Here is a 19,917-nt window from a genome sequence, read left to right as displayed (position 1 = left end):
GGAGATTTAGGATGGACATTGTAAAAAGGTTCCTAAATGTCAGATTCATTAAGCACTGGACAACTTTGCCTGGGAAAGGGGTAGTGGAATGTTTATCACTGGAGATATTTAAGAGAAGGTTAAATAAACATCTGTCAGGGATGACCGAGATGGTGCTTGGTTCCTCCTTGAGTGCAGCACACTGGAACCTAACCCCTTCCAGTTATAATATTCTGTGACTCCATGAATGTTGAAGCTCAGGCAGGTGCAGTTCACAGTTCCAATAACCCGGAACTTCAAGAAAGAATCCCTCTCTAATTTTCAAGTGCGTTTTCTGTTGTCTCCATTACCTCAGGAGGTGGCTTCTCCTACAGCAGCAGTAGAACATGCTGATCACTCGTTTCAAGATCTCTTTTGTGGTCACCCCATAAATGATGGGGTTCAACATGGGGGGAAGGAGCACGTGGAGGTTGGCCAGTACATAAGAACATAAGAACAGCCATACTGGGTCAGACCAAAGGTCCATCGAGCCCAGCATCCCATCTGCCGACGGTGGCCAATGCCAGGTGCCCCAGAGAAGGAGAACAGAAGACAATGATCAAGTGATTTATCTCCTGCCATCCATCTCCTGCCCTTGTTCTGATGGCTAGGGCACCATACTTTATCCCTGGCTAATAGCCATTTATGGACCTAACCTGCAAAAATTTATCAAGCTCTTTTTTAAACCCTAATAGAGTCCTGGTCTTCACAGCCTCCTCGGGCAAGGAGTTCCACAGGTTGACTGTGCGCTGTGTGAAGAAAAATTTCCTTTTATTAGTTTTGAACCTACTACCCATCAATTTCATTTGGTGTCCCCTAGTTCTTGTATTATGGGAAAAGGTAAATAATTTTTCTATATTCACTTTCTCCACACCATTCATGATTTTATATACCTCTATCATATCGCCCCTCAATCGCCTTTTTTCCAAACTGAAAAGTCCCAGTCTCTCTAGCCTCTCCCCATATGGGACCCTTTCCAAGCCCCTAATCATCTTAGTCGCCCTTTTCTGAACCGTTTCTAATGCCAATATTTTTTTTTTGAGGTGAGGAGACCACATCTGCACGCAGTACTCGAGATGTGGGCGTACCATAGTTTTATATAGGGGAAGTATGATATCTTTTGTCTTATTATCGATCCCTTTTTTAATAATTCCTAACATCCTATTTGCCTTACTAACTGCCGCTGCACACTGCGTGGATGTCTTCAGAGAACTATCCACTATAACTCCAAGATCCCTTTCCTGATCTGTCGTAGCTAAATTTGACCCCATCATGTAGTACGTGTAATTTGGGTTATTTTTTCCAACATGCATTACCTTACACTTACCCACATTAAATTTCATTTGCCATTTTGCTGCCCAATCACTCAGTTTGCTGAGATCTTTTTGTAGTTCTTCACAATCCCTTTTGCTTTTGACTGTCCTGAACAACTTGGTAGGTTAAGAATGTACCCAGGGATGATGTGCCCATATTGGTTTGCAGATGGGGAGAAAAAAGACGGGGTGTAGAACATGAGTATGACACAGATGTGGGAGCTGCAGGTGCGCAGAGCCTTAAGGCGGGCGTTGTTAGAAGGGAGCCGGACGACAGCCCTGAGAATCAGCAGGTAAGACACAGCAATGAGCACAGCATCTAAGATGATTGTTAAAATAGCCATTGCTACGCCGTAAAAGAAGTTAACTCTGATGTTGTCACAGGCCAGCTGAGAGATGGTTGTATACTGACAGTAGGTGTGCGACAGGAGGTTGGTCCAGCAGAACTTTAGCTGCTTCACCAGAAAGACAACAGGGAAAGCCATACAGAAACTTCTTATGACGACCGCCAGCCCCATCTTCCCAATCACAGGCTTGGTTAGCACAGTGCTGTATCTCAGGGGGTGGCAGATGGCAACGTACCGATCAAACGCCATGGCCAGCAGGATGGCTGATTCAGCAATAAATGTGACATTGACAAAGAACATCTGGGTCAAGCAGGCAGCAAAAGAAATTTCCGCTGCTTTGAACCAGAATACAGCCAGCAACTTGGGTACTATAGTAGTTGACAATAGAAGATCAGCAGCAGCCAGCATGGAGAGGAAAAGGTACATGGGCTCATGGAGGCTTCGTTCTGTTCCTATGATGAATAGGAGGAGAGAGTTCCCGAGAAGCGCCACAATGTATATCAGACAGAAGGGGATGGAGGTCCAGACCTGAGACTCCTCTGTTCCAGGGATACCATTTAGAATGAAGGTTGCTGGGACAAAAAAGGTCTGATTGCTGTCTGGCATCATGTACCATCTCTTGGTGTTGCTGTTCAGATTGCAGGAACTGATAGATAAAGAGAAGATCAGTGAGAGCTGAGAGTCAGCCAGGACTGGAATGCATTTGGTGAGAGAATCAGAGACGCCACTGAAAACTTCCTTGTGTGACAACTGCCTGTTGGGTGGGACTATGAACCCCAGCAAACTCTCCTGCTGCAGAACAGCCTCATTCCCGCTGAGAGAAGATGATCAGGATGGCTCTGTCCCAGGATTAAGCAGGGGTCCCCTAGATGTTGGTGTCCACACAGAATCTCTAATGTTTGCTACTGTCACTCGAGAGACTCAAGGGAAAACAAAGAGTCCTTTAGTTCCTTAAAGACTAACAATATTTATTAGGTGATGAGCTGTTGTGAGATAGACCCCGCCCCAGGTGCTAGAGGACGGCTCTTTTTTAGCTATATGAAGATACAGACTAACACCGTTACCTCTCAAGACTCAAGGTGTGACTCTGAGTTACAGCAGCCGCAGGATTATTTACTTTGGCAGTTGCCTTGGTTTTGCATTCAGTATATGGAGGCCTTCCCCAGGTATGACTGTGTGGGAGTTAAACCTCTTATATTCAGAGTTCTCCTGCTGGTTCCTTTGAGAGAAGAACCAGCGTCATTACTGGCTTGAGGGAAGTTTCCCTGAGTGCAGCCTGGGGATTTGGGGTGAGGATGTGACAGGACTGGGAAAGATTTCAAAGGAGGTTTCCTCTGAACCGTCCCTTTAACCAACAACGGCCCAGCCCAGAGCCACTGAGTTCAACAGCCAGAGCCCCAGTGACGCGCGCGGGTGAGGGTCAGTGTAACCCGGCGCCCTTGTCCTGACACAGCCCCTCAGCGCAGGGCCGGGGGCATTGGCTCAGTGCAGGGGCTGCCGTCCTGCCCCTGCAGTCAGAGTGAGGCAGCCCCAGTCAAGCTCACCCCCCTGCCAACACTGCCTCCGTGTCAGGTGTGTGCGGCCGCCCCGGACAGATTCATTCCCTGCCAAGGACTCACCAGGCTCCTGCCCCAGCCGGGGATGACCAATCACTGCCTGGGACTCAGCCGGGAGCTGCAGGTGGTGGGGAATCCGCACTGAGCGGGGCTGAGGTGCAGGGATGTTTATACAGCTGCCATGGGACTTCCAAGGGGGCCTTGGAGCCAGCAGGGAGCCCCAGGGACCTGGCCTGTGGTACTGGCTCAGGTGGGGAAGAGCAGCCGAGAATTAACCCTTTCCTCCCCTCGTTGTATCTGATCTTTTCTTGTTTTGTACATGATTTTAAAAGGTACTTGTGATACTGAGGCCCCTGGCAAGAGTTCTGCGTTATTTGAGAACGAGAGATATCTCAGATCTGACAATCGCACTACACCACACAACTCTTGTGGAAAATTCACTCGCAAAGAGTGACGAGTGAGGTGTGTGCAGACAGCTTGTAACTTGTCAATATTCTCAACCATGGCAAAAGGCAAATTCCTTTCATAGATCCATAGTAACCTATGGACATTGTGAATAGTAACAGAGAGACAGTCGCGTTAGTCTGTACTCTCACAAAACAAACCGGCAGTCCTGTAGCACTTAAAAGACAAACAAAATAATTATTAGGTGATGAGCTTTTGTGGGACAGACCCACTGCTTCAGTTGTGGAGATAAGTCTGGAGATAACTGGAGATATCTCCACATCTGAAGCAGTGGGTCTGTCCCACAAGAGCTCATCACCTAATTTATTATTCTGTCAGTCTTTAAAGTGCTGCAGGACAGCTGGTTTGTTTTGTATGGACCTTGTGTGATTTATGGACTAGGAGTAGAAGTTGGACCTTGTGTGTTGGTGATGGACATTCCAGTGGATGTTCTCACCTCAGCCTGGTGAGCCAGGCGTGCAATGCCAGACTCAATAGTCCAGCCTGCCTGCATCTCAATATGACTGCAACCCACTCTAGGGCTATGTCTACACTTGCCCCCTTCTTGGTCACCAACCCCAGCCTGGATCCTCCTGTCTTTGACTTGGAGATGGCCAGAAATGATGTAGAGGAGGAGGGGACAATGAAAGACAACCAGGAGCCAGCTGAGAACAGACCAAAGGGACCAGAGGCCCAACAGAGGAGCCATCCCAGGTGCCATCTGACTCATGTGAGGGACTGCCTGGTTAGTGTTATCACCATCCCCTGGTGAGGCTGGCCACGTGGGGGGGCTGGGTGCTCCAGGCCTGGCTCTGGCTGCCCACGGAGCATGCAGCAACTGGTGCATGTGGGATCATGTGCTGGGCTGCTCCCAGATACACAGCCTGGGGAGGCTGCCACAGAGGATCCCTGGGCTATTGGGCATGGTGGGGGGAGGGCTGGAGAGGACAGCCATGCTCCTGACCCTGGTCTGGGACACCCTCTGTCCACAAGCCACCCCAAGAAGGTGGCAGGGGACAGTGCAACACAGGTGCACCAGCAGTTCCTCCCCCAGCCCACAGGCATGCCCACAGTCCCATGCCAGCCCCTGCACCAGGGACATTGGGGCCAGCAGCCAGAGTGCACATGGGTTGGCTTCCAGCATGATGGCTGCGCCAGAACCGAGAACTGTCGCTCTTGGCTCACAGATGAGGGCTGGGCTTCAGGCACGGTGTCCCCTGGGATGATGCATCCTCCGTCCTTGTTCTAAGCAGCGAGATCAGCTTCAAAGGTGTGGGGCGGTGCCCCACATCCCCCAGGACAGCCACCAGGACCCAGGGACACCACCAGCTCACCCAGAGCCTCCTGGGGAGGAGGGATCACACCACCACTGCACCCTGTTCTCCAGGTACTCCCATCCCATCCTCCCACCCCCATTGCAGGCCAGTGGCCTGGAAGCACCATACCTGCATGAGCAGGACCCCAACAGTTATCTTCCCCACAGTGAACTGGTTCCCTATGGATCAGTAGCTGTCCAGCATGAAAAAATCTCCACAGTGCAATGGTGCCCCACTTCTGGAGAGGAATGGCTGGGCTCAGGTGCATGTCCCATTGCTGCAGGGCAGGGGTGAGCCACTTGCAGAGCTCAAGGAAGGTGGCTTTCTCCATCCACCCAGGTAACGTGGTCCCGCCAGTCCGCACTCGTGCCCAGATTCCAGGTGCGGCAGGGTGCGGGGACCAGTTCTGGTGGCTCACCTCGAGCTTGCGGATCAGATCCTGCAGCTGCCCATGCAGGGTCCTCCGTGAGGGATGGGGGTGGATATGGGATGCGGTTGCTGTAGAACCTGGGAGTCAGCCTGGAGCATGTGCTCGACAGGCAGATGCAGGAGGCAGAGATCAAGCAGGGCCAGCTCCAGCCCCATGGCAGGGAGAGCTGTGATGTCCTGGGGCAGGGCAGCCAGAGCGCATGATGACTGTGCTTTGCTGCCCTGGGAGGGACAGGCAAGTGATTAGGGAGAGATGAGAAATGGTTGTCCGAGGGGGGGACCCTTCAAACACGAGCCTCAGCTAACCTCAAGCAGCAGCCACAGGAAGCAACTGCTGACCTGATGTGCTGCCTGAACTGCTCCCAGGTGGCCTTAAATCCATGTCAGTGGCCAATAGGTGTGGACGCTCTATTTCGAAATAAGGCTGCAGTGCAGCCATAGCCTTGGCAAGCGGCCTTGGAGTGAGGGAAGAGACGACCTGGCTTTGTTAAACTGGAAAGGGAGCCGTTGCTGGAAGTTCTCTTCCCCTGAGTTTCTGTTGTAACTGTTTATTTCCCCCAGTATCTCACTTCTAGTGACCTCTCCCTTCTTCTCAAGCCAAGCCAGGTGTTTTCTAACCTGTGCTCCCCAGAGCAGTGCGCAGTACAGGAGATGGGGCTGACAGCTACTCTAGGACATGGGGACTTGATGCTTCTTTTGGGGCAGGGATCCTGGAGTTCTGTTAGCAGCCAGTGTTAGGGGCTGGCTAACACAGGGCACCCATTCGGGGTGAGTGGTTAGAGAATGGGGCACACACATTGTTTTCATGCCAGCACCAGCTAAGAGGCAAGTTTCCCCTCGCTGAGTCGGGACTAACTACAAGACTCCCAGCCCTGGGAACCCCAAGAATCATCACAGTCATTCTTACGTGGTTTGTATTTGTGTCTGATGTGCCGTTGTGCCCTGCATAATGGAGAGACAAGGAGGAAGAGGGAATAACTTCTGACAGGGCCCTGCTGCCTTGGGGTGTCTCCTTTCTGACACCCACCCTGGGAAACACCTCAGCCCTGATTTCCAGAGGTGCTGAGCATTTGTGGCTCCATTCACTTCCACTGCAGATGTGGGGGCTCACAGCTGTGAAACCCCAGGCCCTGGCTGGCTCGAGCTGGACGTCCATACTGGAGCAGGGGACTCTGTAAGAGGGCGAGGGGGCACCAGTGAACTGCAGCCTGCCTCCTGCACTGCTCCTTGCCCCACACACCTGATCTCCCCCAAGGTCCCCCCTCCCTACTTTCCTCAAGCCTCTGCCTTCACTTCATCCCTTCCTTTGAGGCTCTGCATCCAGAATGTGTCTTTCTACAAGTCTCCGTCCTTGTGCCACACTTTCCCCAGGGCTCTGACATGCCCCACCCCTTTCCCTCAGTCTTTACCCCCACACCACTTGTTCCCTATGGGCCCTGGGCTGATAACACCCCTTTCTTCCAAGACCCCAGCCCTCATCACTCTGCCCTGCCCCATCCGCCTGTTGTAAAAGTGACAGGGCCATGGACTTTAGCTCCCACCGCTGCAGAGAAACCTTAAATCAGCATCTTTGTTGAGCAATATTTGCCTTGAGACCAGGGATTGGACTGAATAAACTCCCCCTCCCCGTCATCCCCTCAGGCCCACTCTCTAGCGTTCTCACTGGGACTATCTTGCAGGCATCCTGGTAACAGAGAGGGGCAGGGGCTGATTTCTTCTGTCAGCCAGGGGCTGAACCAGAGAACTCCTCTGCTCAGCACAGACTTGGCTGGCAGAAATAGTGATAGGCATCAGGACAGGACAGAAGCCCCCACTGACCTTGGTAACTCTGCCCGCATTATTGTCTCAGCATCAGAGACCACAGGTCTGGGGTGTTGGTCACAGGGCCCTGGGGTGCTGGTATGTACCCACCTCCCTGCACTTGATAGGGCAGAAGCTGAAACCCTTCCATGGGCCCCAGTCCTGGAATTAGCTGTTCAGGTTACCAGGGCATCCTGATTGGTCCACAGCTCCTACAGAAACCAAGAAGAGGAATGGGAAGCTGTCCGTACCACTGAGATCGACCCTGCTGTGTGTTATGCGGTTCCTGGTCCCCTGACTTCACATCCTTGTAGCCTGACCCTGCCAACCTCCTGCCATTGGACTCCGGGTTTGCCTCAGGTCTGTCTGGAGCTCTGACCTTCCAATATCTGACCTGGCGTGAGGTAGAAACCTGCCCCTGCCCCGCCTCCGCTCCCCAACCTGGTCTCTCACACACAGTTGGCAGCCATCGGCCAGGACACCCCTCCCCACCACTGCTATTGGCCCCCCTCAAACCCTGTATGTCTCCTGAAATCTCTTCATCATCAGAGTTTCTTAATTCAATGGAGGGCATGGCACGAGAGGACTACCTACCATAGCGTATGGCCCATGTGTGACTGCTGGCAGCAAATAACCCCAAGGGACCTTAAAGATAAATGCAGTGCGCTGGGGAAGATTTCATGTGCTTTCTGTGACAAGAAGTCATACCTCCTGAAGCTACTCGAATTCTTTGAGGGTGTCAACAAGCATGTGGACAGGGATGCTCTCGTGGCTGTGGCTAGTGTCCTTGGACTTTCAGAAAGCTCCTGACAAGGTCTTTCACCAAAGGCTCTTACGCAAACTAAGTTGCTGTGGAATAAGAAGGAAGGAGTTGGAGTAAAGTCTGGATACTGTATGTGAAACAACAAAGGTTTATTACAACCAGCTGGCAGAGTGATTCTGAACTTGGTTGAGTTTCAGAATGCACTGACAGGCATCAAGTTGTGATTGGTTCTATAGTAGTAGTAGTAGGCATCCTTCAATCTGCATAGACTATGGATCGCGCCCTTTAAAGTTTCAATTGAGGACTTCATTTACAGCATCTATTGTGACTATAAAGACCCACACGAGAGTGACAGTCCTTGCTGCATCTCTTGCAGATGTAGTGGGTGTCTGGGAAGTCCTTATCGTGCTTTCTGTGCACTCGCTTCTCCTCTGCTAGCTGTCTGATCTTTAACTCACCCTTCTGAAGGCCCTTGCGTAACCCCTGCCTCCATCTGCTGTGGTCGTTTGCTAGTTCTTCCCAGTTGCCCAGCTCCATGTCTACCTCTCTGAGGTCTCTCTTGCAGAGGAAAGGAGAGGAGCAGACAGAAAGGGAATGAGCATAATTAATGAGCAATCAATGAGCAATCCACGTGAATTAACAAACAATCTGGGAGTTCCAAAGAGTTTCCGCGTGCAGTTTACAGAACATTTTATCGACAAACAACAAGTCCTTTGAAGAGTGCAGTCCCCAGCACCGATGTATAAAGTGATATGTCATCTGTAATACACTGATGTGTAGAGCAGTGATGTCTCGTCTGGAGTCCTGATGTGATCTTCTCATGGACAAGATCATTCGTGGTATCTCTACAGAATCAAAGCAAGTGACCAATGCGGGATCAAAGCAGAAGATAGTTAAAGAAACGTGTCAGTTGCCCTTAACTATAGTCCAATTCCCCCTCCCCACAGGGTCCCTTCCTGGAATGTAGCTGCCTAGGGCCTTGTTTACATCAGCTGGGATGCCCTCCCCAGATGGCTGGGCGGGGGGGGCGCTTACCAGACTCCATTTTGAAACAGTGGTTCTTAGCAAATATCATGGCCTACTTCAAAATTTTATCCTATAAAGGTCGACTCATGTGCGAGGAACAGAGTGAAGACAGGAGTCAAAGGGTAGCGGTGGTTATCGTAGAGAACCCACTCCAGCGGTGGAGCATTTGGGCTAAAGTTCATGGTTTATGATATCACAACAAAGCCAACAGCAGCGCTCATTACTTCACCTGCCCCCAGAGTACTGAATCCTGAGGATCTTTCACATTTCCCCTCTACCATAAGCGTCAGCCCTGCCCGTCTCAGGTGGGCAGTTCTGCTCCTGGATATGGCTTAACAGCAGCCCTCTAATTTCCCTATGAAATTCCCCACCATCAGCCTTTCTGTTTGCCCTCACTCGTGGCCACTGCTGGCTTGGAAGGCATGCTTACTGAGCACTTGGCTGTCTGCCGGCATGACAGTGCGCTTGTGGTTTGGATGTTTTCAGCATATGTGTTCGGCTGGCTGTACGTCAGACAGATTCAGTGTCAGATAGAGCCACTCCCCCCAACACCCATATGCACACACCTTCCCCCATTTCTTTTCCCCCTGGGGCACGGTTTCTTCCATATGCAGAGCGCCAACACTTGAGGCAGGGGTGGAAGCTCTGGTGGGGTTCTTCAGACTATGGCTGAGTACACAAGTGGCAGCCTGAACAGGACACCAAGGCTCCTGCCAACACCCAGCGATCAGGGCAGCGAACCTTAGTTTGATGCCAAATCCCTGCGTAGTCCCTCCCAAGTGCAGGTAGCTTGTGAGCGATCTTCTACCCTGGACACCGATTGTGGTGGCTAAAATAACATGCTCACCTTTGCCCTTCACAATAATTCCCAAGTTCCTTATTAGCTGACCCCCACTGACAGCTGCCCTAATTAGGGCATGGACCTGAGACTGCTTCCCCACCACCACTGGGTTTATGTGCCCCATCAGACAGGTGGCAATTCCAGTGTGACAGTGTCGATAACCCAGAGGCTGGTGGGATACCTGAGTTTGCCTCCTCCTCACCCTTCTTGCTCCACCAAGTGGGTGTGTGTGAGGTTATTGGATTTTAAAATGAATGTGAGAACCATTATTGTAACCACTGTCCTAAGCTCGCACCAAATCCTGCGCAATGTGGGCCAAGGGAGGTGTCTAATGAAATCGGTTTGTGCTGCTTATATGCGTGTATCAGTTTTGTATGTGAATTTATGAGTATTGGCTCCATACTTGTAGCTGAAAGTGGAACACAATAGGAGATGGGCAGCCTACTGTGGAAGAATGCCTAGCCAGGTAAAGCAGATTGGATTCCAACCCATATGTCCGGGAGTTAACTTCCACATGTGGTCTGACCACATGGCCAATAGCAGAATGCCCCCAAAAGGATGGACAGATAACCTGATCACGTGATTCTTCATTGTGTACGTGACCCCTGGCAGGAATTTCCCTCCACATGGGCAAGGATCGAAAGAGGACCCTGAGAGTCACCGGTTTGCCTTCAGTCTGCAAGATCCCTCTTGCTTCCAATCTCCAGGCTGCCATTTGCAGGAACATCTCTGCTATGAGCTAAGCTGGAATGGCCTGGGGCCCCATCCTGACAAAGGATGTATCCTGTTTGATGCATGACTCCATTAAAGAATTAATGATCAATGTACGTAATTGACCACATTAACAATTGTTCACTCTCACACCATTCTTTCCTTCATTCTTTTTTATTAATAAACCTTTAGACGTTAGATTCTAAAGAGCTGGCCCAGCGTGCTGCTTTGGGAAAGATCTAAGCATATATTGACCTGGGAATGTGGCAGGTTCCCTTGGGCACTGGAAAGACTGAGCAGATTTGGTGAGATTGGTTTTCATCCCCTCTCCCCTGCACAAGAAAGGATACAGGTCGGGGCAGAGGGAAGCTAGAGAGACTGAGGGATTAGCAGTGTATCCCCTTTGTGACCTGGAAGGCAGCACAGGTGCTCTTTGTGATTGGGCTGGTTTTCCTGAGCAGAAGGGGCCCCAGTCGGGGCTGTAAGTGGCCTGGTTTAAGCGATGTGCCCAGGTTTGGATCTCTAAGCAGTGCCCAGGAAACCTCCCTGCACTGCAGCGGGTTGCTCCTGCACTCAGGGACGGGGATGGCCTGGGAAGATCTCCACCATGTTATCTGATGTGGCCTGAGCATTCCCCAGAGGTTGGGTGTGTTCCCCAAGGCGCCATATTTACTTCTACTGCTTTCTCATGTGCCACAATCTGGGCGGTCACTCACTGGAGCTGACATCTGACCACTCAGCCAGTGGGTGGGCTTGACTTGGTTCCCTCACTGCCTCTTCCTTGGCACAAATTATGCATTGTTGAGTGAGGGAGGCCCCAAGGGGGATGGCTCAAGTGTTACTGCTCCGTTGAATGCAAACCTCTCGGTGCAGCTGGCAGGGCGTGGTGGAGATTTCCCAGAAGCGCTGTTTATACCAAGGTGCAGGCTGTGCCCCACTCTGCCCCGTGGGTCGCATTAACCACCCCATCAGTCAACAAGAACAACATTTGATGTAGGTCTGCAACAACCAGCGCCATGGCTTGCAGAGCTTTTCCCGTCCATTACTGAGCAGGGTTTACCAGTTCCGACAACCGAGTGTCAATTTCCAGTGTTCTGCCCGCTCCACAGATCGCTTCCCACGTCCCGTTTTCACCATCTGCACACCCCGCCCATTGACCACTTGCCATAGGAGCCTTGCTACAGGCACACCGTGTGCAGCTGCCTGCCCCATGCCCCACGGCTGGGTGGTGAGTTGTACGTCTCCCCCGTGGGAATTGCACAAAGGGTGATTGTTTGGTTCCTTTCCTCTCGTGGCCACCAGGTTGCACGGCTGACCTGCAGGCAGTGCCCAGCAGGGCCAACATGAACCTAATTTCCACTACTCTACAACACAGCCACAAGCACAGACTGGAGATATTCTCCCATCTCTCATCCATGTGACTCCCATCTACTTTGGGATCACGTTAAAATCGCCCTTAACCCAACCCAAATGACGCTTTACCCAGTCCTCCCCCTGACAGTGTTTTCATCTCTCCCCTTCGCACTTCCCACAACATTCCCCCATTTTCCTATTCCCACAGCCACTGCTGCTCTATTCGTCCTGCCGCTTTGTGTTCCTAAGGGCCAGTGCCCTCACCCCATTGCAGGTGGAGGGCTGGTGGTGTCACTGTTCTCCACCCACCACAGTTTATGGGCTGCACCAGAAAATGTCCTTTCAGTCCCTTGTTTCACTTCACGGAGGTGAGGTAGCTGAACATGGGAGGTTGTTTGGTTCATCTTGACTGGATTCTGGACACCACTCGAAGGCCTGACAGTCAGTAAAAGAGTTCCGGCCTCTTCCTGAGGGGCTGGAATGTATGTTACCGATCCCGCCTGCCTGTCCATTGACTGCCAAGGTTGCCATGAGGATCATGAGGATTAACGCTGCAAAGGCAATTGTGATTAGCAACACCCATAGCCTCATTTCAAGTCAGGAGGACTTTGGTTTTCCATTTCCTCTATCCTCCTTTTAACTCTCCCTCCCACTTGTACCTTTATATTTGTGTGCAGTTCCCATTCCCACCTGTTGTGCTCTCTGCCCAGAAGCAAAAGTTTGGCCTTAATTCCAAATTGGTATCTCCCCGCAGGCTTCCCAGGCAGGTCGTACCTTGCATTGGCCCAGAGAACAGTGTGCGATAAAGGCCTTTGTACAATATCCACCAAAATACCAGCAATAACACAAAACCAGCACAGAACCCACAATACAATTTTTGTTGGCATGGTACAAACCTGCTGGTGCCAGGTTGCCTATTGAGTGTATGAAAAACAAAGAAACATTTCTTTGCCCCGAGAGGACAAAGATTATTTCTTAAAGATTCCCTTCCTGTTCCACAAATCCTTGCTGTTGGGAAGCAAACAGAAGAATTACCTCCGTACTTATCTTACTGGTTAATTGAGGAGGTGATGTGCCAGTTTCCACTTTCACACAATAGGCTTGGTGTGCATTAGTTTCCCTGTGGTAACAAGCTTGAAGGTTCTTTATGGGAAAGAAGTGAAAGGAAGCATTTCTACGAGATCTGGTTTTAATTACACATTGAACCTCTCAATCCCACACCCTCAGGACCTGACTGGCTCTGAATAAATTTGTTGGCCCTCAGGAGGTCAATATTGTCTAGCAGCATTGCAAACACTTGCAGTGATTACTGGGCTCTTAGGCTGTGTCTTCACACAATGTTATTTCAGAATAACTGCTGATATTCCAAATTAATTTTCAATCATCTGCAAAATGCAACTGCTATTTCAAAATAAGTTTGAAATAGCAGACAGCTGAGAGTAAACCCTTGAGTTACACAGGGGTTGCATTCCTGCAAGTCGCGTGTAACTCAGATATTTGTGCGAATGAGCAGGGTGTCTCCTTGGCTGGCAGGAGGGCTGGTCAACCAGAGCTGGTCAGTTTCCTGGCTCCCAGAGTGGTGGGGAGCAGGGAATCAGGGGGCAGCCTGATTCCAGTCTCCCCACCACTTGCAGGACCCAAGAAAATGCCCAGCTCATGGCTGGTCAGTTTTCCAGGTCCCACTAGTGCAAGGGAGCTGGAAACCAGGATGCCACTTGATTCCCTGCTGCTTGTGAGAACCAGGAAGCTGACTTGCTCATGGCTGGTCAGGTTTCATGGACCTGCCAGTGCAGGGGAGTCAGGAACCAGTCTGCCGCTTGGTTCCAATATCCCCACTACATACAGGACTCAGGAAACTGACTAGCTCGTGTCTGGTCAGCTTTCTGGTTCCTGCAAGTGGCAGGGAGATGGGAACCAGGCTCATACCCTTCTCCCTCCCTCCCCATAGCCATGTGACTATCGGACAGCCACCTGGCTGAGGGAAGGAAGGGAGAAAGCTCCAGCCACTGGGCTGCAAGGTCTCCCCTCCCCCTGGCTGGGGAACCTGCATCTGGCTCTGCCCAGACAGTTTCCAGCCGTGGGGCTGTGAGGTCTCTCTGCCCCACCACAGCGCTGACCCCCCAGCACAAACACGAGCTATGTGCATTTTGAATGTGTGTATCTCGTGGGATTGCTGTATTTCAAACTTGGGAAACTTCATTGCATGAGGAAATGAGCATATTTCAAAACTGATATTTCGGAAAAGGAGCTGTGCAGACAGGGAATAGGGCTATTTTGGAATAAGCCATCTTGTGTCCAAGGTCTGTAATCTGAAATAGGCTCTGTTGTGTCTTGGTACTGTATTTTGAAATCACTGAGAGCTATTTTTGCATGCACTTTGTATGTAGATGAGCTGTTTTGAAGTAAGCTAGTCCAGAAAATCCCTTCCTAAACAGCTTATTTTGAAATAACGCTGCTTTGTAGACACAACCTTAAAATATATTTCAGCTATATTTAGACTACAGGTTCTACTTTGGGATGTAAAGGTATCCCGACATAGCAATCCATGGCTTTTCCCAACGCTCGTAACAGCAGCACTATTTTGAGTGGGGTATTCAGGTTCCACTACCCTTCATGCTGACATGGGTAATGCCACCTTTAAAATCGGCCCTTCTTTCAAACTTCGGTGCTGTTTGGATGACACCAGGTTCATAATTAGGGATCTCGAAATAGTTGATTTTCAGGTACAAGTGCAGTCTGAAAGTAGCCGAAGGGATAAATTACAGTTACAGAACAGCCCAGAACACTGAGAGCCAGGCCTCATGGCTGTAAGCAAACTTTATGGGGCCATAAGAAACTTGGCCACACCCATCATAAATGGCCATTTGGATAACTAAAATCATGCCGGATTATGGGCAAGAGAGCGTTGCACGAGGGAGGTTCAACCTGTACCCTTTTTACCATGACTTAACATTGTGGCAGTCTGATTACTCATAGCCATCTTAAGTCCCAGTGTTTCTGACATTGTTCTTTGTACACTTTACTCCTTGCTGTGCTTCAGAGGCACATGGATATAATGTTTGTGCCCCTCCAGCAGTTCCCACCTGCCTCTTCTGGAGCAGTGCCACTGTAGCCAGAGACTAACAGTGGATGAGGAAATGTCTTTTTATTGAACCACCTTCTATTGATGACAGAAAAAAGGTTTCAACCTTAAACTTTGGAAGCCCATACTTCCAACACCCCTACAGTACAAATGAACATCTGGCTTTAATTTCCAAGTGCCAAAACATTTTCTTTTACTCCTTCAGCTCAGCAGGAAGCTTCTGCTGTAGCATCGATAAAATACCTTGATAACCCTATTCAGGATGGCTTTTGTTGTCACCCCATAAACGATGGGGTTGAACGTGGGAGGAATGAGCAGATGGAAGTGGGACAGGAGGTTGAGAATATAGTCTGGGAGGATGTGCCCTAGACTGTATGTAAAATATGAGAGAAAGGATGGTGGGTAGAACATCAGTATGACACAGATATGGGAGCTGCAGGTGCGCAGAGCCTTGAGCCGGGCTTTGTTGGATGGGAGCCGGAAGACAGCTCTGAGGATTAGCACATAAGACACAGCAATGAGCACAGCATCCAACACAAATGCTAACACACCCATGGCTACACCGTACAACAAGTTGATTGTGATGTTGTCGCAGGCCAGCCGGGCGATACCCATGTACTCACAGTAGGTGCGCGGCAGGAGGTTGGTCCTGCAGAACTTCAGTCGTTTCACAAGAAAGATGACAGGGAAAACAACACAGAAACTTCTTGTGACAATGGCCAGCCCCATCTTACCACTCACAGCCTTGGTTAGCACAGTGGTGTATCTCAGGGGGTTGCAGATGGCAACGTACCGATCAAACGCCATGGCCACCAGGACGGCCGACTCGGCAATAAAACTGAAATGGATGAAGAACATCTGAGTGAGGCAAGAAACAAAGGAAATTTCCCCTGCTTTGAACCAAAATAGATCCAGAATCTTGGGCACTGTGGTGGTTGATAACAGTAGATCAGCTGTGGCCAGCATGGAGAGGAAAAGGTACATGGGCTCATGGAGGCTTTGTTGTGTCAGTATGATGAATAGCAGGAGAGCGTTCCCAAAAAGTGCTGCAATGTACATCACACAGAAGGGGATGGCCATCCAGATGTTGGACTCCTTCGTCCCAGTGAAGCCAGTCAGGATGAAGTTTATAGGGGCAGAAAAGGTCTGATTGTCGGCTGTCATCATCTACCATCCACTGCAGCTTTTTAGTCTGTATCCTCTTGCTAACAGTAAAAGTGCAAATCAGTGAGAACTCGAATGTGAGCGAGGACTAAAATGCATTTGTTGAAAGAGTGATTGGTTGTTCTGGGAGGCCATCTGGGAAAAGAGATACCACTGAGCCCTCTGACCCAAGAGACTGGGGCCCCCACTCCCATTCTTACAATTTCTTCAGCATTCACACAGGCATAGACATACCCTGATGCTGTAATATGAACCACTGTGTGTAAACCAAAACTAGGGACGTTGCAGTCAAATTAACCTCAAGCTTCTCAGACTCACACCCTTTCTGGAGCAGAAACCAAAAATATTACCAAAATGGCCAATATTGCTTGAAAGAATTTTGTGGAACCACTAATACATCTTAAATATGACTTAAACTCTCTCAGCCCAAAACCTTCAACCCACCATTCCCAGGATTATCCCACCTCAGACCCACGCCAGCCCCCAGGACTAACACGTCCATCCAAAGAGGATGGAGAGAAAGTGATCTCAGTGGTGACAGACAGCAGAAGAAGTAGCATTGGTCTGAAGTCTGAAAAGTTGTGGAGATCAGGAGAGATCCCAGATGACTGGAAAAAGGCAAATGTAGAGCCCATCTTTAAAAACAGGAAAAAGGATGATCCAGAGAACTATAGGCTGGTCAGTCTTACACCAGTCCCTGGAAAAATCATGGAGGGGCTCCTCAAAGAAGTCATTTTGAGGTACTTGGAGGAGGGGAAAGTGATCAGGAATAGTCAGCATGGATTCATGGAGGGCAAGTCATGCCTGACCAACCTGATTAGTTTCTACGATGAGATAACTGGTGCTGTGGATAGGCGAAAATCAATGGATGTGATTTATCTTGACTTTAGGAAAGCTTTTGATACTGTCTCCCACAATATTCTTGTCAGCAAGTTAAAGGAATGCGGATTGGATAAATGGTCCTAGATGATGGAGTGTGGGAAGGTAAAGGGCAGCCATCTGTGGGGAAGGAACAAGTTCTGAGCTATCTAGGAAAACTAAATGTGCACAAGTCCATGGCTCTGGATTAAATGCACCCAAGTGTACTGAGGGGATTGGCAGAGGTCATTGCTGAACCTTTGGCTATTATCCTTGAAGACTCTTGGAGATCGGGGGAGATACCAGATGACTGGAAGAAGGCAAACGTCGTGCCCATCTTTAAAAATGGAAAGAAGGACAATCCAGGGAACTATAGACCCGTCACCCTTACCTCAATCCCTGGGAAAATAAGTAATCAAAAGTAGCCAACATGGATTCACCAGGGGCAAATCCTGGCTCACCAATCTGATTAGCTTCTATGATGAGGTAACAAGCTCTGTGGACATGGGGAAGTCAGTGGATGTGATATACCTTGACTTCAATAAGGCTTATAATACGGTCTCCTACAACATTCTTGTCCATAAATTAAGGAAATATGGATTGGATTCTTGGACTCTAAAATGGATAGAAAGCTGGCTTGACGGTCGGGCCCAATGGGTAGTGGTCAGTGGCTCAATATCTGGATGGTGGTCTGTTTCAAGCAGGGTGCTGCAAGGTTCAGTTCTGGGGCCTGTGTTATTCAACATCTTTATTAATGAACTGGATGAGGGACTGGGTTGCACCCTCAGCGAGTTTGTGGATGACACAAAACTAGGGGGAGAGGTAGATTCATTGGAGGGTAGAGAGAGAATCCAGAGTGACCTGGTTAAATTGGAGGACTGGGCCAAAAGAAATCTGATGTGGTTCAATAGAGAGAAGTGTAGAGTCCTGCACCTGGGGCGGAAGAATCCCAAACATTGTTACAGGCTGGGGACCGACTGGCTCAGCAGCAGTACGATGGAAAGGGACCTAGGGGTTATGGTGGATGAAAGGCTGGATATGAGTAAACAGTGTGCCCTTGTAGCCAAGAAGGCTAACGGCATACTGGGGTTCATTAGGAGGAGCATTTTGAGCAGATCTAGAGAAGTAGATATTCCTCTTTATTCAGCACTGGTGAGGCCACATCTTGAATATTGTGTCCAGTTGTGGGGCCCCCAGAATAAAAAAGATGTGGATTTGCGGGAGCAGGTTCAGAGAAGGGTAACAAAAATGATTAAGGGTCTGGAGCACAAGACCTATGAGGATAGGCTGAGGGATTTGGGCTTGTTAAGTTTACAGAAGAGAAGACTTAGAGGTGATTTAATAGCAGCCTTCAACTTCCTGAAGGGGAGCTCTAAAAAGGAGGGTGAGAAACTGTTCTCAGTGGTGTCAGATGGCAGAACAAGGAGTAAGGGTCAGAAGTTGAAGAGGGAAAGGTGTAGGTTAGATACTAGGAAAAACTGCTTAACCAGGTGGGTGGTGAAGCATTGGAATGCGTTGCGTGGAGAGGTGGTGGATTCTCCATCCCTTGAAGTTTTTAAGTCCCGGCTGGAGAAGGTCCTGGCTGGGATGACTTAGTAGGGATTGATCCTGCTTGAAGCAGGAGGCTGGACTAGATGACCTCCTGAGGTCCCTTCCAGCCCTATAATTCTGTGATTCTGTGAAAGCTGGCTAGAAGGTCAGGCCCAGCAGGTAGTGATCAATGGTTCGATGTCAGGATGGCGATCGGTTTCTTGTGGAGTGCCCCAAGGTTCGGTTCTGGGTCCTGATCTGTTCAACTTATTTATGGGTGACCTGGATGAGGGGTTGGATTGAACCTTCAGCAGGTTTACGGATGACACTAAGCTAGGGGGAGAGGTAGATATGCTGGAGGGTAGGGATAGGGTCCAGAGTGACTTAGAAAAACTGGAAGACTGGGCTGCAAGAAATATGATGAGATTCGAAAAGGGCAAGTGCAGAGTCTTGCAATTGGGCCAGAAGAATCCCAAGCATTGTCACAGGCTGGAGTCCGACTTGCTCAGTAGAAGTTCTGCAGGAAGGGACCTGAGACTTGTAGTGGACGAGAAGCTGAACATGAATCAACAGTGTGCCGTTATAGCCAAGAAGGCTAATGGCATATTAGGTTGCATCAAGACGAGCATTGCCAGTAGATCCAGAGTGATTATTTCTCTTTATTTGGCTTTGGTGAGGCCACATCTAGAGTACTGCCCCCAGTTGTAGGAAGGATGTGGATGAACTGAAGACGGTCCAGCAGAGGGCGACCAAGCTAATTAGGGGGCTGGAGCATATGCCCTATGAAGAAAGGTTGAGGGAACTGGGCCTGTTTAGTCTGCAGAAGAGAAGACTGAGGGGGGACTTGATAACAGCCTTCAACTTACTGAAGGGAGGTTGCAAAGAGGCTGGACAGAGGCTGTTCACAGTGGTCACGGATGGCAGAACACAGAACAATGGTCTCAAGTTGTGATTGGGAAGTTCCAGGTTGAAAATTAGGAAAAACTTTTTCACTATGAGGGTGGTGAAGCATGGGAATGGTCTACCCAGGGAAGTAGTGGAGTCTCCATCCCTGGAGGTGTTTAAGTCTCACCTTGACAAAGCCCTGGCTGGGCTGATCTGATGGGTTTGGTCCTGCCTAGGGCAGGGAGCTGGACTCCGTGGCTTTTTTAGGTCTCTTCCAGCTCTATTTTTCTATGATTCTATCATTCTAAGTTACAGAGGGAGAGGAGTAGGTTGGATATCAGGGAAAAACTACTTCACCAGGAGGGTGGTGAAGCATTGGAAAGTGTTGGCTAGAGAGGTCACAGAATTTCCATCCCTAGAGGTTTTTAAATCATGGCTTGACATAGTCATGGCTGGGATGACTTAGTTGGGGTTGATCCTG

General features: G+C 49.7%; 2 protein-coding genes and 1 long non-coding RNA gene across 4 annotated transcripts in view; all 3 read right to left on the bottom strand.

Moving 5' to 3' along the window:
- Window positions 1–325: 325 nt before the first annotated feature.
- Window positions 326–2,287, bottom strand: LOC142007608 (olfactory receptor 52B2-like). Its single transcript, XM_074984294.1, has 2 exons — window positions 1,456–2,287; window positions 326–459 (listed from the first exon to the last, which is right to left on the bottom strand). The coding sequence occupies exons 1-2, from the start codon at window positions 2,285–2,287 to the stop codon at window positions 326–328; spliced, it is 966 nt and encodes a 321-aa protein (XP_074840395.1).
- A 6,503-nt stretch (window positions 2,288–8,790) lies between these two features.
- LOC142022812 (uncharacterized) overlaps window positions 8,791–19,917 on the bottom strand; it is a 45,810-nt gene continuing 34,683 nt past the window's right edge. Inside the window, exon 3 of the long non-coding RNA XR_012648053.1 lies at window positions 8,791–8,831. This is a non-coding gene — a long non-coding RNA (uncharacterized LOC142022812). The remainder of the gene's footprint in view (window positions 8,832–19,917) is intronic.
- On the bottom strand, window positions 9,842–16,166 carry LOC142022582 (olfactory receptor 52B2-like). Of its 2 annotated transcripts, XM_075012704.1 has the most exons (2): window positions 15,252–16,163; window positions 9,842–9,859 (listed from the first exon to the last, which is right to left on the bottom strand). In XM_075012704.1, the coding sequence occupies exons 1-2, from the start codon at window positions 16,161–16,163 to the stop codon at window positions 9,842–9,844; spliced, it is 930 nt and encodes a 309-aa protein (XP_074868805.1). The 2 variants fall into 2 exon arrangements, with proteins under 2 accessions (XP_074868805.1, XP_074868726.1); XM_075012625.1 differs by lacking the exon at window positions 9,842–9,859 and having other exon boundaries at window positions 15,201–16,166.

This window comes from Carettochelys insculpta, chromosome 1, assembly GCF_033958435.1.
Source record: "Carettochelys insculpta isolate YL-2023 chromosome 1, ASM3395843v1, whole genome shotgun sequence".
In the NCBI taxonomy this organism is placed as follows: domain Eukaryota; kingdom Metazoa; phylum Chordata; order Testudines; family Carettochelyidae; genus Carettochelys; species Carettochelys insculpta.
Note: the sequence above shows the minus strand (reverse complement) of the source record. Positions and strands in the feature narration are given on the sequence as shown.

Bases quoted from the DNA above. Each gene is read 5' to 3' on its own strand.
- LOC142007608 (XM_074984294.1), bottom strand. From the start codon at position 2,287: ATGATGCCAGACAGCAATCAGACCTTTTTTGTCCCAGCAACCTTCATT. The intron at 460-1,455 runs TACCAAGTTGTT...TATGTTCTTATG, and splicing joins CCCTGGGTACATTCTTAACC to TACTGGCCAACCTCCACGTG.
- LOC142022582 (XM_075012625.1), bottom strand. From the start codon at position 16,166: ATGATGACAGCCGACAATCAGACCTTTTCTGCCCCTATAAACTTCATC.